General features: G+C 43.0%; 1 protein-coding gene across 5 annotated transcripts in view; it reads left to right on the top strand.

The window, feature by feature from the left end:
* Positions 1-19822, top strand: part of itsn2a (intersectin 2a) — a 109131-nt gene that overhangs the window by 75131 nt on the left and 14178 nt on the right. For all 5 annotated transcript variants that reach the window (XM_060913808.1, XM_060913805.1, XM_060913807.1 and 2 more), the window contains 5 exons: positions 85-206; positions 287-383; positions 2628-2819; positions 14360-14481; positions 19430-19536. In XM_060913808.1, coding sequence (XP_060769791.1) covers positions 85-206; positions 287-383; positions 2628-2819; positions 14360-14481; positions 19430-19536 — 640 coding nt within the window. The remainder of the gene's footprint in view (positions 1-84; positions 207-286; positions 384-2627; positions 2820-14359; positions 14482-19429; positions 19537-19822) is intronic.

Genomic DNA, 19822 nt, shown 5'->3' with positions numbered 1-19822 from the left:
TGCAAACCCTGTCCAGAACAAACGTGTGCTCTGAAGGAAGAAAGTACAGTACTATTCTGTTCTGTATCTTCTCATTCTTTTCAGAGATTGCACAAGTAACGACAGCCTGTAAGGCCACGATGGCAGAGCAGCTGAATGTGACTCCAGGGCAACTGATCCTTGTTCTCCATAAGAACTCCTGCGGCTGGTGGTTGGGAGAACTGCAGGTCTGTGTATACCCTGCACCTGCATACGTTATTTCAGAGGGAAATGATTCTGATGGTGGTCTTTATTGTGTGTGTTGTAGGCTCGGGGCAAGAAGCGTCAAAAGGGCTGGTTTCACTCCTCAAATGTAAGACTGCTGGAGCCCAACAGTGGTAAAACCACTCCTGTGCCCCAGCCACGTACGTTACACACACACACCTTTTTTTTTTTTTTAACTATTTATCCTCTATTCAGGATTACAGTGGATCTGGACCTAGGGTGACCAGACGTCCTGGTTTTACCAGGACAGTCCCGATTTGGGGTTGTGTGTCCCGAATCCCGACAAAAGTCTGTCAGGACACGGATATGTCCCGGTTTTCGCCACTCGCGACGTTTGCGACTGAGCAGCGTGGGAATCATTAGCGGAGAAATGTCTTTATTTACTATTCTGATGAATTAACAGGAATCGCAAACTTTCCTGGTTACTGCCCCCTGGCCCTGTGGCATGGGTGTTTATTTAGCCACATTATTCCAGACAACAGAACGTGTTGCCATGCAACAATAAAATAAACATTAACCGGCGCGAATGTTCTTTGTCTAGCAGCAGTAATGCCGCAGCAATTATGCCGAAAAGAAAATGTACCTTTTCCAAAGATTTACAGGGCACCTACCCCTTCCTCCGAGAGGTGCAGAACAATGCACATGAAGCCTACTGCACACACTGTAAGTGTTCCTTCTCCGTAGCCCATGGTGGTAACGCCGATATACAGGATCACATTAAAACGGCTAAACACAAGCGAGGCTACTTTTCCTACTGGAAAAGATTCACTCTTCTTGTAAATATACGTAGGCTAATGCATTTTGTTTAGGGTGGGTGGATTGACAGTCGCCTTAGCTTTGTTCCTGTGCTTTATTCTTGTACTGAGTTGGGTAGCCTATGTTGCAAATGCTGTGCGCTCCTGTGGGGGCTTTCCTCGGGCTGTCGCCCCTCTCCTCCTTTATTGCTGTTTTGTTTGAGTGTCAAAAGTCAAAGTCCTTCCCACGCCTTACAGTACCTGGTATTCCTAGGCAGTCTCCCACTCAAGTACTAACCAGGCCCAACCTGTATGTGGCGCATCGGGCGGCGCCGATCTCCGTTTCCATAGCCCTCGGCCTCTCGCCTATTACATAGCTAGGGTTACAGTGGGGGGCTAGTCCTCTGGTAACCACGAGAGTTTAACTCCCCATGCACATCTGTATTGCAGCATGCCTTGCCAGATGGTACCATTTTTTTATGATGGTCTTTGGTATGACCCGACCGTGAATAGAACTCACGATCTCCCGATCGAGAGGCAGACACGCTACCACTAGGCCACTAGTCGGTCTTTGTTTGAGTGTATATTCTCAAATCACTTGTCTCTTTTTTGTTTCTGTTTAACATACCATTCTGACAGTTTGGCCATATTGCTGTGTTGAACAGCTTGTTGCACCTTCCATTAAAGTGTTCACTTTTGTCCACATCTTCTTGCTTTATTCATTCAATTGTGGGGAATGGTTAGTAAGGTTGATTCTGACCTAGGCTATGTTGAGGTCACATATCTACTTTTTTTTTTTTTTTAAAAGATATTTTTTGGGGGCTTTTTTCACCTTTATTGGATAGGACAGTGTAGAGACAGGACAGGAAATGAGCGGGAGAGAGAGACGGGGAGGGATCGGGAAATGACCTCGGGTCGGAATCGAACCCGGGTCCCCGGATTTATGGTATGGCGCCTTAGCCACCTGAGCCACGACGCCCCACAGAGCTACTTTTTAAGTTCATGCTATAGTGCATGCAATTTTAGAGATATAGCCTACATGTGCATATGCATTCTTCTTGGTGTTCTCACAAACAGGTGAAATAAATCAATTTAAATTTGGCCTATGGACATAACCTGGCCTATTCTCAGCCATTACAAAATCTGTTGTATGACCATAATTTAACTGATCTGTATACCACTATGCTACTGGATAACAAAATGCCTGTTTGTTTTATTTCATGTGAGATGTTGATAAATGTGAGCTTCAACAAAATGATAAGAGCACCTCTCTGAGTGTCACGTTTACGTAAAAAAAAGGTGTGCATGCACAAGCATGGTCGCGCGCAAAAGTGTCCCGGTTTCAGACTAGGGAAATCTGGTCACCCTATCTGGACCCTCTCCCAGGAACCCTGGGAGCAAGGCGTGGATACACACCAATCCATTGCACTATCTGATACATTGTTGTTGTATATAAATTTTGATATAGAACGTAACGTAATCAAGCTAAACATTACCATTTTGGTTTTGGATGGGCCTAATTTCCAAGACAGGAATATGTTAACAGAAGCATTACCCTGATGGGAAACTACTGAAATAATTACTCGTCCAGAAACATCTTTTCTAACCAAAATGCACTTTTAATACATTTCTATTATTCCCCCCCCCCAGTGTGTCAGGTCATTGCCATGTATGACTACAAAGCAGCCAATGGGGATGAGATGACATTCCAGAAAGGTCAGCTGATCAACGTCCTCAACAAGGACGACTCTGATTGGTGGAAAGGAGAAATCAATGGGGTCACCGGGCTCTTCCCAACCAATTATGTCAAGATGACGACAGAGTCCGACCCCAGCCAGCAATGTAAGTCCTGACACCTTTACATACTTCATTCTGAGTGAATTTATTCATAAATAGAAAGAGAGAAAATGAGAATGTATGGATTTCAGGAAGGACAACTGGAACATGAATGTTGGAAGAAGAAATGGCTTCGGCGAGTAAAAATTCTAGAGCTCTACCCAGAGGTCTCAAAGTCAAAAAGAGATCAGAAAGATATTATGAGTAGCACGCTGTGTGAGCACAATCGCTATCAGGCGCGTTAAAATGTAAATAACTTTTCTAGAATTTCACCAAAACTCATTGAATTTTCAGCATTGTAAGAGAACTCCCTAAAGTATTATTCAGCAAAACCCCAGAATGATAGCACAAATCTAGAATTTTTAACAGAATTTTAGTTCTTAAAATTTAACGTAATTATGGATGTCACGCGTAACATTTACACCCGTGAAAAATCACTTTGAATGCTGTTTTGAAAGTTTTGATCAAATATTCTCTATAATAAAAAAATCGCTTAAATATTATAAACACACAGTCTTTTAATGTATCAAAAAATAATTTTGATAAAGCAAGGAAATTCGGAAGAAAATTTGTTTTTTCTTTTGCTTGTTGTGCGCGTCACGCTACCAAAATCGAACTAACCCCTTCACGAACAATTCCAACTTTCATGGACTTGTAGCGCGAATAAACCTTTCAAAAAATATATATAATACTTCTCACCCAGTAAATTAGAATCCTGGTGATTTATATCCTCGTAGCTTCAGTAGATCTAGAGATTTAGTCGATTTAGTAAATCCCAAACGCTGTGAAACGCGCTAGCCATCTATGGTGAGAAGTGCTGCTGTAGTTGAGAAACTCTCATTTCTCCCGCTTCCAACCAACTCCGTGACCCATACCAAAATAACAATGTCACGCTCATCACTTAAGGATGATTTATGCCAAGTTTCACGGAAAAATACAGCGAAATAAACTTGCTAGAAGCATTTTTCAAAATCCCAAACATTATGAAACATTTTTTGTAGGGTTTCAGGTTACAAATTTTGAGAATAGAGAAATTGCGGCGCAAAAGTTTGCCACTAAACTCGCAAAAATACTCCATCCTAGCGAGTTTCACAACCGAACTAGGCTACGTGACAGTCCGTGACCACCCAGGAATGTTCTAGAAGGTACGCTTCTAGGCACATGCGATCGAGAAAGACGCCACGTGAAGGTAGTAAAGGTAGCATTTCCACTGTCTTATGACGTTTTTGCTTGTTTTAGCGCGATAAACAATGCATTATGGGTAATCATTAAAATGCTGATTTCAAGGTTAAAATGGGTAAAAACAACTAATTTATATAGATATTGTAAAAACTGTGCCTAATAGTTATTTCAGTACATAAAATCAAAACCTGAATTTTAAATTTTTTTCCCTATGTTACACCATTGTGCGTCTATAGCATGCTACTCATCATATCAGTGTCCTGTCACTTGGTATGTCCTCCCCCTTGGAGCTCAAGGGCATGTCTTTATTACAGTGACCCTGTCTGAAATCTCTCACATGCCCTCAGTGCAAGTGACCCTTAACAAGAGACAGATTTTAATAAGTTCAGCGTCAGTCTTTGCACTTTCGGGAGTACCAGATATGTCTGATACAAGGGCAAACAGTCGCTACGTTCACACTGCAAGGCTTAATGCTCAATTCCGATTTTTTTGTGAAATCCGATTTTTTTGTGAGGTCGTTCACATTAACAAATATATGCGACTTGTATGTGATCCTCAGTATGAACGAAAAGCGACCTAAAAGTGTTCCGCATGCGCATTGCAGGATACGACGACGTCACACGCAGTGAGCATGGCCAGTGTTTACAGAAGTAAAACCGCCCGGTTGCGGTATGACCCATCCAATCTAGCTTGAATAGCTGCATCCCCCCAAATGGAAATCAGCTCCCTAACCTCTGCGTCCTTCCATTGAGAAGATTCAGAACCTTCACAGCCTGAAGCGTCCCTCGCACTGATGTTATGCGCAGGGGCGCAGATACGTTTTTTGAACTGGGAGGGACAAAAAACTGGGGGGGACAAAGCTGCCAGCAAACCAACCCCAACCCCGATATGCCTGTCAAACTTGTTGTTAGTAACCATAGCAACCAAGCTCGAGCTCGCAACCTGTGCAGTCTGCGCAGCTCAACCAACCGAATATCAGTCTTTGTTTTATGTGAGTTGTTGCAACTATGTATACACTGCTGTGCACCTCAATAAACCGAATGGTAATTAGTCTTTTGATTTTTCCGTGAGGTTTGCCTTATGCAAAGAAAGACAGCATAGACGTTTTTTCCTCCCTATAAGTGGGGGGGACCGAACGAGGCGAATTTAAATCTGGGTGGGACGAGTCCCACCCTCTATCTGTGCCCGTGATTATGCACCATGTTGTTGTAACTGTTTTTGAGAGACCCGCCGCCTACTTCAGTGCAGAATAGTGACGTTTGTGGCTTGTTGATGACGTGTAAGTCGGATGAATGCGACCTGGCGGTTCAGACTGAAGTCGCATATGAAAAGAGCGGATAGGAATCGGAATTAGGACCACATATCCAAACGGCCTGGGTCGGATTTGAAAAAATCGGATCTGTGTCGTTCATATTGTCAATAAAAGATCGGATACAGGTCACATATGGGCGAAAAGATCGGATTTGAGTCACTTCAGCCTGCAGTGTGAACGTAGCCATAGTGACAAGGAGTTTCATTAAACAGAACAAGCTCAGTCAAGGAAAACATCATCGATATTTATTTGTCTGAAGTTGTTTTCAGCTGAAATGCGACTTTAAGTCCCAAGAAGCAATGAAACTGACTTGTGTTAGGATTTCAAATTCTGCAGTTCATCACGATGGGAACTACATGCTGTTTTTCACTTTATAAGACGATCAAGTGCTTGCAATGCTGCATCCCAAAGACTCAGATTTTTATTTATTTTTTAAATTTATTTTCCAAATCAATTCTTCCACCCCATGCACTTTTCACTTCTTGGATCAATTGCAGTCATGTACATTTGACTGCTCGAGGTGGTTTTTTTTTTTTTTTAAATAGTGATGAAGGACTGTATTCTTAAGCTCCTGGTGTCACATTCTTATGGGCCTTTTCCACTACCCTTTTTCAGCTCACTTCAGCCCGACACGGCTCGCGTTTCGACTACCTCAGAGCAGCACGACTCAGCTCGCTTCAGCCCTACTCAGCACCCAAAACTCGCACGGTTTTGGAGTGGGGCTGAAGTGAGCCAAACCGAGCCGAGTGGGGGTAGGGGCGTGAGCAGACACTCCCCTGTGCACTGATTGGTGAGGAGGAGTGTCCTCACATGCCCCCACACGCCCCGCGAGCACGCTGGGATCTTTAACCACCATCTGTAAACACCGTAAACCCAGAAGAAGAAGAATTACGACAAAGAAGAAGATCAGAAAACTAGCACCAAGACCAGCAACACTAACGACTCCATGTCCTCCATGTTTATTGTTTACTATCCGGGTCGTGAGACTACCGCTTAAAAGGTCACTGATGTCACTGTTTGCGCCGCCTAATGACATCACGTGACGTCCACCCACTTTCGCTAACTCCACCCAATGTGTCCACCCACTTCCAGCCAGCACGGTTCAGCGCGGTTGTAGTCGAAATGCAACCCCAACAGCCCCACTCAGCCCGACTCAGCACGGCACGGCTCAGCCCGACTCAGCTGCGTTGGTAGTGGAAAAGCCCCATTAGTTCTAGACCAGAAGAATTATGGCGGAGCTATTTTTTTCAGCTGAGGTCTGTCATTTTTTAACAGTGAGAAAGTGTGGAATGGTGTGAGATTAGGCGCCAGTACCAGAGCTGATAAAATACACATGCAGTTTTCATACCTTTTTGAATAACAAAATGTATTATCAAATATTTCTCATTATTCTATCCACATTCACTGGATATGAGCAATCGTGTACTCTGATTGGATACTCTACCTACTACTAGGATATCAGCTCATATACCGTGAGTAGAGAAAAACAAAATGGCAGAGTGTGTTGCTGAACCAACTCGAAAACAAAACCCCAAAAATGATCAAGTATTTAAAAGAAACAGAAATAGCTAAAAGAATATAGTTTTTCCTCCAGTATCTCCTGTTCCACACTTCAGCCCAGTTGGTGGCAGTGATGCACTTTTAAGTTGGTTTGCCAATCAACAAAAAACCCTAAAGAAGAAGAAGAAAATGGCACAGCGTGTTGCTGAACCAACCGAGGATGAAATAAAAACTACTCGAAAACAAACCCCCCAAAAAATCCAAAAATAAGGCAACAAAATATGTAATGAAAGTATTTGAGGATAAGAACGGATCTCTTTTATTTTTCAAGAATCATTATTATCTGGGTGCGATTTGCTGGGGGGGATGGGGGGGATCATCCCCCTCTGGTTTTTATCTCTGCTGAAAAAAAATCCTCGGGGACAACCCCGTCAATAAAACAAACAAACCAAAAAAAAAGTTGACATGACAGGCATGTTGTGACACAGTTTTCTATGGTCTACATTGCACTCACTTTCAAAATGACCCGAAGTGGCAGCTTTGATGTTCACGAACGTCCCCAGCAAATAGATACATTGTAGATAATAACAATATCTTTGCGTTCTATCGCAGGGATGCAAACAGCGCGCCTTTTGGCGGATGCCGCCTTTTTCACGGCCGATTTTTTAATTTTTTTTATTTAAGGGGGGGCGTTGGAGTGTCTGATTATAATTTCAAAGTAAATTCTGTATTAAAATTACTAAATAAGCAAATCCGTTACAGTCCATGAAACAGGAAGTATAAGGATGAGAAAAAAAAACAGTTTAAATCGGAAAGCTGCGCACAATGTGAACTGCGCCATCAGAGCAAACTGTTCATTTAGTATTCATGTATTTTAGTGATTTTCGAGTCACTGTCCATTTAATCCGGAGGGAGAGAAACATCACAGCAACGCGACAAGCAATGCGAACTTTGTTGTGTGTTAGTGTTCGTGTATTTAGTCAGAAAGATAGGAAGATGAATTTACTATCTCTGGTTTACTGTTCGTTTTCATTTAGTGTTATTCATTTGATATCATCGGATGTTATTGAGCTGTTAGCCTATTGTTACCTTAATTTTGTGACGTTTCATGATTAAAAAAAAAAAATCCCCCCTTCTGGTTTTTTGACAAATCGCACCCTGATTATAATAGCATTTTTCACAAATTGCTCCTGTCATTTTACTGGTTTGTTTACATTCTAAGCGGAAATGATTGTCATCCGCTTTGTATAAAGTTTTTATTTATCGAATTTGCTAAAAATGAAAATGCTCCGTTTCTCAAAATCCAGAGAATGTGGATAGAATAAAACAATTATTCCACTCAATCTTGGCGTACATGGCTTATAGCTATCAGCTCGTGTACGACTCGATTTCAAGGAATAACTGTTAATTATGCTTGAAATAAAACATATTTCTCAAATTTTATTTTCTAATTTTAAGCTTGAAATTGTCTTATTCTGTAGGCAGATCATTTTGCTGATGTCAAGTATTTATTTCAAGAAGGAAGCAAAATGATCCCCCAATACAGCAGCAATTTAAAGAATACAGCAATTTTAAATACCTAGAAAAAGGAATAACGGCCTCTTTGGCTATGTTCACACTGCAGGCTGAAGTGACTCAAATCCGATCTTTTCGCCCATATGTGACCTGTATCCGATCTTTTATTGACAATATGAACGACACAGATCCGATTTTTTCAAATCCGACCCAGGCCGTTTGGATATGTGGTCCTAATTCCGATTCCTATCCGCTCTTTTCATATGCGACTTCAGTCTGAACCGCCAGGTCGCATTCATCCGACTTACACGTCATCAACAAGCCACAAACGTCACTATTCTGCGCTGAAGTAGGCGGCGGGTCTCTCAAAAAAAGTTACAACAACATGGCGCATAATCACGGGCGCAGATAGAGGGTGGGATTCGTCCCACCCAGATTTAAATTCACTTCGTTCGGTCCCCCCCACTTTGCATAAGGCAAACCTCACGGAAAAATCAAAAGACTAATTACCATTCGGTTTATTGAGGTGCACAGCAGTGTATACATAGTTGCAACAACTCACATAAAACAAAACAAAGACTGATATTCGGTTGGTTGAGCTGCGCAGACTGCACAGGTTGCGAGCTCGAGCTTGGTTGCTATGGTAACCCACAACAAGTTTGACAGGCATATCGGGGTTGGGGTTGGTTTGCTGGCAGCTTTGTCCCCCCCAGTTTTTTGTCCCCCCCAGTTCAAAAACGTATCTGCGCCCCTGCGCATGACATCAATGCGAGGAATGCTTCGGGCTGTGAAGGTTCTGAATCTTCTCAATGGAAGGACGCAGAGGTTAGGGAGCTGATTTCCATTTGGGGGGATACAGCTATTCAAGCTAGATTGGATGGGTCATACCGCAACCGGGCGGTTTTACTTCCGTAAACACTGGCCATGCTCACTGCGTGTGACGTCGTCGTATCCTGCAATGCGCATGCGGAACACTTTTAGGTCACTTTTCGTTCATACTGAGGATCACATACAAGTTGCATATATTTGTTAATGTGAACGACCTCACAAAAAAATCGGATTTCACAAAAAAATCGGAATTGAGCATTAAGCCTTGCAGTGTGAACGTGGCGTATGTTTTATGATCATGTTAAATCAGAAACATTAGCTAAATTTGACTTTATTTTGCACTTAACGTCACGTTAAGTTGTGGTACAACCGAGCAGAGCTGAAAGATCCAAAAGAAGTTAGCTCAGAGTCAACTTATCCCAGCATCCGAGTTCTTTCTTCCTCTCAGCACTGATCTATATTATCCATCCCTCTCTTCATTATCCTTCATGGCTACACTCATCCACTCCTCTGTTCCTTCCCTTTTCCTGTCGCTCGCCTCATCTCTGCTTTATTTCAGGAACTCTAGCATCAGCCTCGGCCCCTCCTCCTTCTCCTCCTCCAATCAGAGAGCAGCAGACAAGACTCCGCCTCCCTCCTGCTCTTTTTGGATGAGGCTCCTCCCTCATTTTGAAATTTCTGTTTTGCTTTGTTTTCTTTTTTGCTTCTCTTCTGTTGTTATGCATTTCCTTCCATTTAATGAAAACGCTCAAACTGATCTGGATTGAAGAAATACCTCAGCCAGAATGAAATGCCCACAATATGCCGTTTAGCCTAAAAGTCGCAAACTTCACACAACAAAGCAGTCAATTATATAACGGGGTAAAAAGGGAATTTTACTTTTTAAGACGTACTTTTCATTTTGGCTGAACTGTTCCGAGTGAGTAGTCGTTTTAAAGAACAGGGTTCTTTTCTATAGTCTTTAAACAATGATCAAGAAACTGAAAACCTTTTGTAGAAGTGAAACTGATTTGAAGCAGTACTGTTCATATACACCATGCTATGATGAGAGAGAGCGCGAATGTGTGTATATATATATGTGTGTGTGTGTGTGTCTATGCTATACCAGCATACGCTGCTTCCTCACCAAGCCTTTTACATCATAGGATTGTTAGTTGGCTTCTTCCTGTTAAAATGTAGCACACGCCCACAAACGCGCACGTACGAACACACACCTGATGACGTCACCAGCAGCATGTTCTCCTCCAGCACTTGAGCCGTCCCTATGCAACCAGCTAACAGCCCTTACACTGCAGCGCCACGGCCTTTTGCTTTCTGTGTGCTCTAACAGAAGCTCTGCTCCAGCTTTGCTGCTCTTTTATATGAAGAAACAGACAAATAAAAACTTTTTTTGAAACTGTGGGTTTTTGCAGAGTGGTGTGATTTTGATGTGTGGACACTGTGCTCAGAGCTGTGTTTGATGTTTGAGCATATGGATGTTTATTCGTGCATCATTATATGTGTGTGTGTGTGTGTGTGTGTGTGTGTGCATGCTCATACGATAGGATGTCCAGGACTCATTCTTCTAACTTCCTGTTAGTTTTACTGTAGTTACTGAATCATTTCTCGCAGTTATGACTGGACAATACACTGAGAGTTTAAGTGGCTACTTTTATATTTATATTCCATATTATTTCCAGTTTTGATTTCTTCACTTTAGTTAAAATTCACTTTCGTTTGCCTAGTTTTAGTGTGGTCATGTTCAGTTCGTTTGACAGACTGAAAATCAGAAAGAGTATGTCTCGTGTCTGATATTAAGACAGAAATTCAAGGTTCTGACAGCAACGTTGAATTCTGGGCAAAACGTTCCATTTCTATCGCTTTTGGAGTTTCGAGATGTTTCGCTGCCACACACACAGCGTGTATCCTGTGTGCAAATGTTTTGCCAAGATAAAAAGCATTTTACGATTCTGGAAATTGCCGAAACAAGTGAGCAGCAATATCACATCACATGACCACCATGGGGCGTGTTTGACCTACTTTTAACCAAAGCAAGTTGGCGTGGGCAAACATGGTGGACTCGGCTCTCCCGCCAGCGGAAAAGAAAAAGAAAGCCTGCCTAGTGAGTGCTAGAGGTTAGGGTGTATTCAGACCAGGATTGTTCGATAGTTCACTTGCTTTGGTCCAAACCAAATGTTTTTTTTATTTTTTCATTTTGGTGCAGTTCGCTTTCACACTGTACATTTTAGTAAGCGGACCAAAATCTGTCAACAAAGCCACGCGCCCTGAGGTCGTTCAGCTATTGGTCAGAGACGACACACGCACAAAGCGTTAAGTTCAAAAGTAGTCATGGAGGCTTTCCGTGCTGTTATTCTTTTTAATGTCATCAAAGCTATATGTTTTTTCCAGTTTTTACTGTTTTCACAATTGTGCGATTACTATGCTGTTGTACAAGTAATTTATCAACGACGACGACAAAGGGCAAGGCGGCTACGGAGGATAGCGCTGATGAGCGCACATCATGTTGTGACAGTTCTGGCTCTTCACGCAAGTCGCTAGTACTGCCACTTTTTTGAAAGAATGTCCCTGATTTTAATGTAGGTCTGACGGAGTTTCTTCACTTTTAGCCGACATTGTTCTGGGGAGTGCGTGAACCCCTTCTCCTTCATTTTCTCACTGAATACAGCAAACACGTCGGCATTTTTGTGTGTTCTCTCCAAAAGCTCAGATATGTGGACATCTGCCCATATATCCACAAGGGTGCGCGTTTCTTCCTCGGCCCACGTTTGCCCCCTACTCATTTTTTGTACTCTGTAGTCTAGCCTACCACTGGTGACTGAACAACCCTTGACAACCGAAACAGTGTTTGCACTTTGCGGTGGAGTGTCAAGACTCTGTTTCCCATAATGCTCGACAAACAATGGAAGCTCCCGAGGTACAAAAAAGCAAAACTGTCGGATTAGGTCCGGTCTGTTTTCACACCTCCAAAAGGTCCGCACCAGGGTTCCTTTGGTCCGGACCGAGTCCGACCTTGGTCCGCTTGTTTGGTCCGGACCAGAGTTCGGTGGTTTGTATTCAGACCAACCCAAAAGGTCCGGACCAAGGGAAATTTGGTTCGTTTGGTCGTTTGGTCCGGACCAAACAACGTAGGTGTGAATACGCCCTTAGATGACATGGACAGATAACTAAATCATTCTAGCTAGCGCTTAGCTATCTTAACCTTAGAATGCATGGGCTCGACTCCACAGAAGCGAGTATGGAGTTCTACACCGAATGTTTTGATCTTACACAGAAAGAAACGAGAACACAAAAGCAGTAACAGAGAAAATACACTCACCGGCCACTTTATTAGGTACACCATGCTGGTAATGGGTTGGACCCCCTTTTGCCTTCAGAACTGCCTCAATTCTTCGTGGCATAGATTCAACAAGGTGCTGGAAGCATTCCTCAGAGAGTTTGGTCCATATTGACATGATGGCATCACACAGTTGGCGCAGATTTGTCGGCTGCACATCCATGATGCGAATCTCCCGTTCCACCACATCCCAAAGATGCTCTATTGGATTGAGATCTGGTGACTGTGGAGGCCATTTGAGTACAGTGAACTCATTGTCATGTTCAAGAAACCAGTCTGAGATGATTCCAGCTTTATGACATGGCGCATTATCCTGCTGAAAGTAGCCATCAGAAGTTGGGTACATTGTGGTCATAAAGGGATGGACATGGTCAGCAACAATACTCAGGTAGGCTGTGGCGTTGCAACGATGCTCAATTGGTACCAAGGGGCCCAAAGAGTGCCAAGAAAATGTTCCCCACACCATTACACCACCACCACCAGCCTGAACCGTTGATACAAGGCAGGATGGATCCATGCTTTCATGTTGTTGACGCCAAATTCTGACCCTACCATTCGAATGTCGCAGCAGAAATCGAGACTCATCAGACCAGGCAACGTTTTTCCAATCTTCTTTTGTCCAATTTCGATGAGCTTGTGCAAATTGTAGCCTCAGTTTCCTGTTCTTAGCTGAAAGGAGTGGCACCCGGCGTGGTCTTCTGCTGCTGTAGCCCATCTGCCTCAAAGTTCGACGTACTGTGCGTTCAGAGATGCTCTTCTGCCTACCTTGGTTGTAACGGGTGGTTATTTGAGTCACTGTTGCCTTTCTATCAGCTCGAACCAGTCTGGCCATTCTCCTCTGACCTCTGGCATCAACAAGGCATTTCCGCCCACAGAACTGCCGCTCACTGGATATTTTTTCTTTTTCGGACCATTCTCTGTAAACCCTAGAGATGGTTGTGCGTGAAAATCCCAGTAGATCAGCAGTTTCTGAAATACTCAGACCAGCCCTTCTGGCACCAACAACCATGCCACATTCAAAGTCACTCAAATCACCTTTCTTCCCCATACTGATGCTCGGTTTGAACTGCAGGAGATTGTCTTGACCATGTCTACATGCCTAAATGCACTGAGTTGCCGCCATGTGATTGGCTGATTAGAAATTAAGTGTTAACGAGCAGTTGGACAGGTGTACCTAATAAAGTGGCCGGTGAGTGTATATAAATATTTGTCTTTTGTCTGTTTCACGGATCTATTTGTGAACGTCAACCACAAATTATATCCCTGCAACTCAAAACTCTCCAAGGTCGATGTCGATGCAGAGTCATGCTGTTTTCCACAAGGCGCCATCTTGGTGTGACGTGGTTCCATGCTTACGCTAATTACTTAAAGCTCCTCCTTCGCGTTCGGCTGTTTCCTGTTTCCGTAGGGCCGTAGTGTTTACCTCATGAAGTCGGAAAACAGTCCCCAAACGGGAAAAAAGCGACCCTCGGGACATCAAAACACATGATCACATCTCATCCTCATGATATTGTTCTTGTAAGATGTAGGAAAATCCCATGCACAATAAAAAAAATAAATAAAATAAAATTCCAGATGCCTTTGCAGTCAGCACCTTTAACTTTGCGAGGGAAGCGTGGTTAATCACAATATTTGAGAAGTTACATGTTACGCATGTCACAATATTTACCTTTGCTGTGAACCAGTAATGGGACATTTTAAAAATGTGCATATCCATGTTGTTTAACCCTTGTGTTTGTGTAGATACACGTCCACACTAACACGTCTACTGTCTGCGTGATCATTTGTAAGTGTGTGCATGCATACCTGTCGACATGTTCGTCTGTATGTGTACCTGCATGCTTGTGTGGTGTGTGTGTGTGTGTGTGTGTGTAGGGTGTGCAGACCTTTTGAGCTTAGACTCCATGAGTTGTGAGGAAAGGAAGAGGCAGGGTTACATCCACGAACTCATCGAAACAGAGCAGACGTATGTACAGGACCTGGAACTGGTGCTTGAGGTAAACCAACACACACACACACACACACACACACACACACACACACACACACACACACAATACATGGATATTTAACAGATATAAATAAAACATATATACACATACATGTTCTAACGTATTTAGCTCTCAGTGTACATCATTTTTAATTATTTCTGACAGAACTGAGACATCAGTCAAAGTCAGTCAGCCATTTTGGATCAGACATGTACGCTTTGGAGCTATGAGGCTAATTTAGCTAGCTACTAAACAAAAGTTTTATACAATGACAGAATTAGTTTGTATAAAACCATAACATTCACACATGAATTGGATATTTTATTAACGTCTACATCACTAACCAAATATTTGTAACCAAATATGGCGACGACAACAGAAAAATCAGCTGAATAAAACATCATAAAAAATGGCGCGAACCTCCATTTTGTTCATTCTCGCCTTCAACAGTGCATACAGCGCGAGCTGACTGTTACCATGGTAACATCAGCCCGCCTAAGGTAGTTCAATGAGGAGAATGCTAATCGTTAGCAACTACTATATATACAACCCCGATTCCAAAAAAGTTGGGACAAAGTACAAATTGTAAATAAAAACTGAATGCAATAATTTACAAATCTCAAAAACTGATATTGTATTCACAATAGAACATAGACAACATATCAAATGTCGAAAGTGAGACATTTTGAAATTTCATGCCAAATATTGGCTCATTTGAAATTTCATGACCGCAACACATCTCAAAAAAGTTGGGACAGGGGCAATAAGAGGCTGGAAAAGTTAAAGGTACAAAAAAGGAACAGCTGGAGGACCAGATTGCAACTCATTAGGTCAATTGGCAATAGGTCATTAACATGACTGGGTATAAAAAGAGCATCTTGGAGTGGCAGCGGCTCTCAGAAGAAAAGATGGGAAGAGGATCACCAATCCCCCTAATTCTGCGCCGACAAATAGTGGAGCAATATCAGAAAGGAGTTCGACAGTGTAAAATTGCAAAGAGTTTGAACATATCATCATCTACAGTGCATAATATCATCAAAAGATTCAGAGAATCTGGAAGAATCTCTGTGTGTAAGGGTCAAGGCCGGAAAACCATACTGGGTGCCCGTGATCTTCGGGCCCTTAGACGGCACTGCATCACATACAGGCATGCTTCTGTATTGGAAATCACAAAATGGGCTCAGGAATATTTCCAGAGAACATTATCTGTGAACACAATTCACCGTGCCATCCGCCGTTGCCAGCTAAAACTCTATAGTTCAAAGAAGAAGCCGTATCTAAACACGATCCAGAAGCGCAGACGTCTTCTCTGGGCCAAGGCTCATTTAAAATGGACTGTTGCAAAGTGGAAAACTGTTCTGTGGTCAGACGAATCAAAATTTGAAGTTCTTTATGGAAATCAGGGACGCCGTGTCATTCGGACTAAAGAGGAGAAGGACGACCCGAGTTGTTATCAGCGCTCAGTTCAGAAGCCTGCATCTCTGATGGTATGGGGTTGCATTAGTGCGTGTGGCATGGGCAGCTTACACATCTGGAAAGACACCATCAATGCTGAAAGGTATATCCAGGTTCTAGAGCAACATATGCTCCCATCCAGACGACGTCTTTTTCAGGGAAGACCTTGCATTTTCCAACATGACAATGCCAAACCACATACTGCATCAATTACAGCATCATGGCTGCGTAGAAGAAGGGTCCGGGTACTGAACTGGCCAGCCTGCAGTCCAGATCTTTCACCCATAGAAAACATTTGGCGCATCATAAAACGGAAGATACGACAAAAAAGACGTAAGACAGTTGAGCAACTAGAATCCTACATTAGACAAGAATGGGTTAACATTCCTATCCCTAAACTTGAGCTACTTGTCTCCTCAGTCCCCAGACGTTTACAGACTGTTGTAAAGAGAAAAGGGGATGTCTCACAGTGGTAAACATGGCCTTGTCCCAACTTTTTTGAGATGTGTTGTTGTCATGAAATTTAAAATCACCTAATTTTTCTCTTTAAATGATACATTTTCTCAGTTTAAACATTTGATATGTCATCTATGTTCTATTCTGAATAAAATATGGAATTTTGAAACTTCCACATCATTGCATTCCATTTTTATTTACAATTTGTACTTTTTCCCAACTTTTTTGGAATTGGGGTTGTATATATATAAAATATACAGGGCCGCTGACAGCTTTGGCTGGGCCCGGGACAAAATGCTCTGAATGGGCCCCCCCCGGGCCAACCCACACACACCCCCACCTCTCTTATCCCAGTCTCTACTCACTCCAACCCTTAAATGACAGGTATTCAAAAACCATTCAACCGTTCAACAACCATTTCATTTTAGCATTTCAACATTTTTACAGTTTTAACATTTTAACATTTCCTTAGAAAAAAAAAGCCCAAAACCAGCAACCTCACACACATTGTGATCCTGTGAAGTAATCCCCAATTTCACTGAATCTTTCCCCCCTGTACTGTAACGGAATAAGCGGTTACTGTTATTTTGTATCCTTTAACCGAACGCCATTAAATGTATTCCGTTACGCCCCAAGCCTGCATGCGACAGCCCCCGCAATGCCTTCCTAAACTCGTGGATAGTCTACTATAATCACGCGATCGGGGTGCTCTTGAAGGAGCAGCGATGGACGGGGGATTTCGGGCAGGGCTGGGGGCGAACATAGTATACTGTGTGTGTGTACTGTCCAGTGTGAAAAGCAGAGAAGAACACACCGCTCGAGAAACGGCGGGATATGATTGCGGGCTAATGTGAATATTCTTAGCTTCAATCAGATATATGAAACACAATGTTATTAAGCCGTTGTGGTTATGAAATGATTCAATGCCCTGTGCGTTTGATATGGTGTTCAGTGTGACTTGCTCTCCCCTCGTTTGTAACATGAATTGCGTGCCGCGTGTGCCTTGGTTGGGGTTACTTTACGGGGCTGGAAAAAGTTGGCTGTGTCTTACCTGGCTCAGCTGCCCCACTGCCTTTGCTAGTACCTGCTGCATCATCCGAATCTTTTTAAAAATATTTATGCAGTGAGCCCATGAGTCTCTTGGTTTCTTCCTCTCTTTTTCTCTTTTCTTTTCTGTGCTCCTGACTTGTGCATGTTGGCAAATGGCACGCACACTGATTGTCGAAGCGCTATGATTGAACGATGTCGTTTTTTTCACCTTAATCAAAGAGTCAGACCAAACCATTTTTGCATTAGGGGTGGTAGGGGGTTCTTGACGCCTTTTTCAAAGACAATAAAGGCAAAAGATCTAGAAATCATTTATTGAATGCAAATATAGCACATTTCTCCCCCAAATCAACACATTTTGAAATGAAATAAAATAATCGCAACTTCATGAGAGCCCAGTTCTGGGCCCTCCCCATTCCTGGGCCCGGGACAACATACCTGTTTGTCCCCCCCTGTCGGCGGGCCTGTATGTATATATATATATATATATATATATATGAAGCACACTTCAGCTGTTCTACTGGTAGCTAATGGGAGCTAACCTGACAGGAAACTTCCAGTATTAAATATAACACAATTTCTCATCTAAATCTAAATTCCAAACCTTACATAATCGTTTTCAGAAACTAACAATCTGAAAAAAAAAAAAGACATCGGTAGTAAATTCTAACAACTTAATTACCACAGAAATCCACTTGTATTCTCTCTTGAGTTTGAAGATTCATGTTCGTGATCATTGAATGGATTTGAATGCTGGGAATCGACTCACTGATCTGAAGCACCATTTTGGTGATTGGACACCATCAGCTAAGACTCGGCTTTTTCGATCTGTGAGTCGACTCCTAATGTTCATGATTGATAGATAGATTGATTAAACAACAACGACAGTATATAAAAAGTTAAGAATGAATAAATGTAAACTTAGACACGTTTAACACTGTTGTGAAGTAAAACAGTGACATAAAATTAGAAATATTCCTAAAATATACTCAAATACACCACTGGTTTATCTGATTTAGTCAACATGTCCTGGTTGACCAAGTACATTTGGGAAAGGAAGGGAATTGTGCACATTTTACTTTCTTTTTAAATTTTATTTTATTTTAATGATTCATTTACACGGGCGTCATGGTGGTGTAGTGGTTAGCATGGTTGCCTCACAGCAAGAAGGTCCTGGGTTTGAGCCCAGTAGCCGGCGAGGGCCTTTCTGTGCGGAGTTTGCATGTTCTCCCCGTGTCCACGTGGGTTTCCTCCGGGTGCTCCGGTTTCCCCCACAGTCCAAAGACATGCAGGTTAGGTTAACTGATGACTCTAAATTGACCGTAGGTGTGAATGTGAGTGTGAATGGTTGTCTGTGTCTATGTGTCAGCCCTGTGATGACCTGGCGACTTGTCCAGGGTGTACCCCGCCTTTCACCCATAGCCAGCTGGGATAGGCTCCAGCTTGCCTGTGACCCTGTAGAACAGGATAAGCGGCTACAGATAATGGATGGATGGATTCATTTACATGGGCGGCATGGTGGTGCAGTGGTTAACACGGTCACCTCACAGCAAGAAGGTCCTGGGTTCGAGCCCCGTGGCCGGCGAGGGCCTTTCTGTGTGGAGTTTGCATGTTCTCCCCGTGTCCTCATGGGCTTCCTCCGGGTGCTCCGGTTTCCCCCACAGTCCAAAGACATGCAGGTTAGGTTAACTGGTGACTCTAAATTGACCGTAGGTGTGAATGTGAGTGTGAAAGGTTGTCTATGTGTCAGCCCTGCGATGACCTGGCGACTTGTCCAGGGTGTACCCCGCCTCTTGCCCATAGTCAGCTGGGATAGGCTCCAGCTTGCCTGCGACCCTGTAGGACAGGATAAGCGGGTACAGATAATGGATGGATGGATGGATTAATTTACACTGTCCAGTTGTATGAATTGCTCTGAAGAGCTGATCAGTCGTAACACTCAGGTGTCAATGTGATTTAATTTTGTATAGACTGTGATTTAATTGTATTTGTGTAGGTGTTCTACAAACCCATGGCTGAGTCGGGTCGCTTGACCGAGGCTGAGATGAGTATGATCTTTGTGAACTGGAGAGAGCTGATCATGTGCAACACTAAACTTCTCAAGTGAGTGAGTGAATCACAGCACCAACTGTCGGTGTACACCAACTATTCGATGTACACTCACCGGCCACTTTAATAGGAACTTGTTGTTGATTCTAAGATCCCTGTTCTTGGCTGCAGGAGTGGAACCCAATGTGTTCTTCTGCTGTTGCATGCTGAGATGCTTTTCTGCTCACCACGGTTGTAAAGAGTTGCTATGAGTTACTATATCCTTCCTGGCAAAAAAGCTCGAACCAATCTGGCCATTTTCCTGTCAACAAGGCGTTGAACTGTCGCCCACTCAATCAAT

Source organism: Neoarius graeffei, chromosome 2, assembly GCF_027579695.1.
Source record: "Neoarius graeffei isolate fNeoGra1 chromosome 2, fNeoGra1.pri, whole genome shotgun sequence".
Lineage (NCBI taxonomy): Eukaryota > Metazoa > Chordata > Actinopteri > Siluriformes > Ariidae > Neoarius > Neoarius graeffei.
Note: the sequence above shows the minus strand (reverse complement) of the source record. Positions and strands in the feature narration are given on the sequence as shown.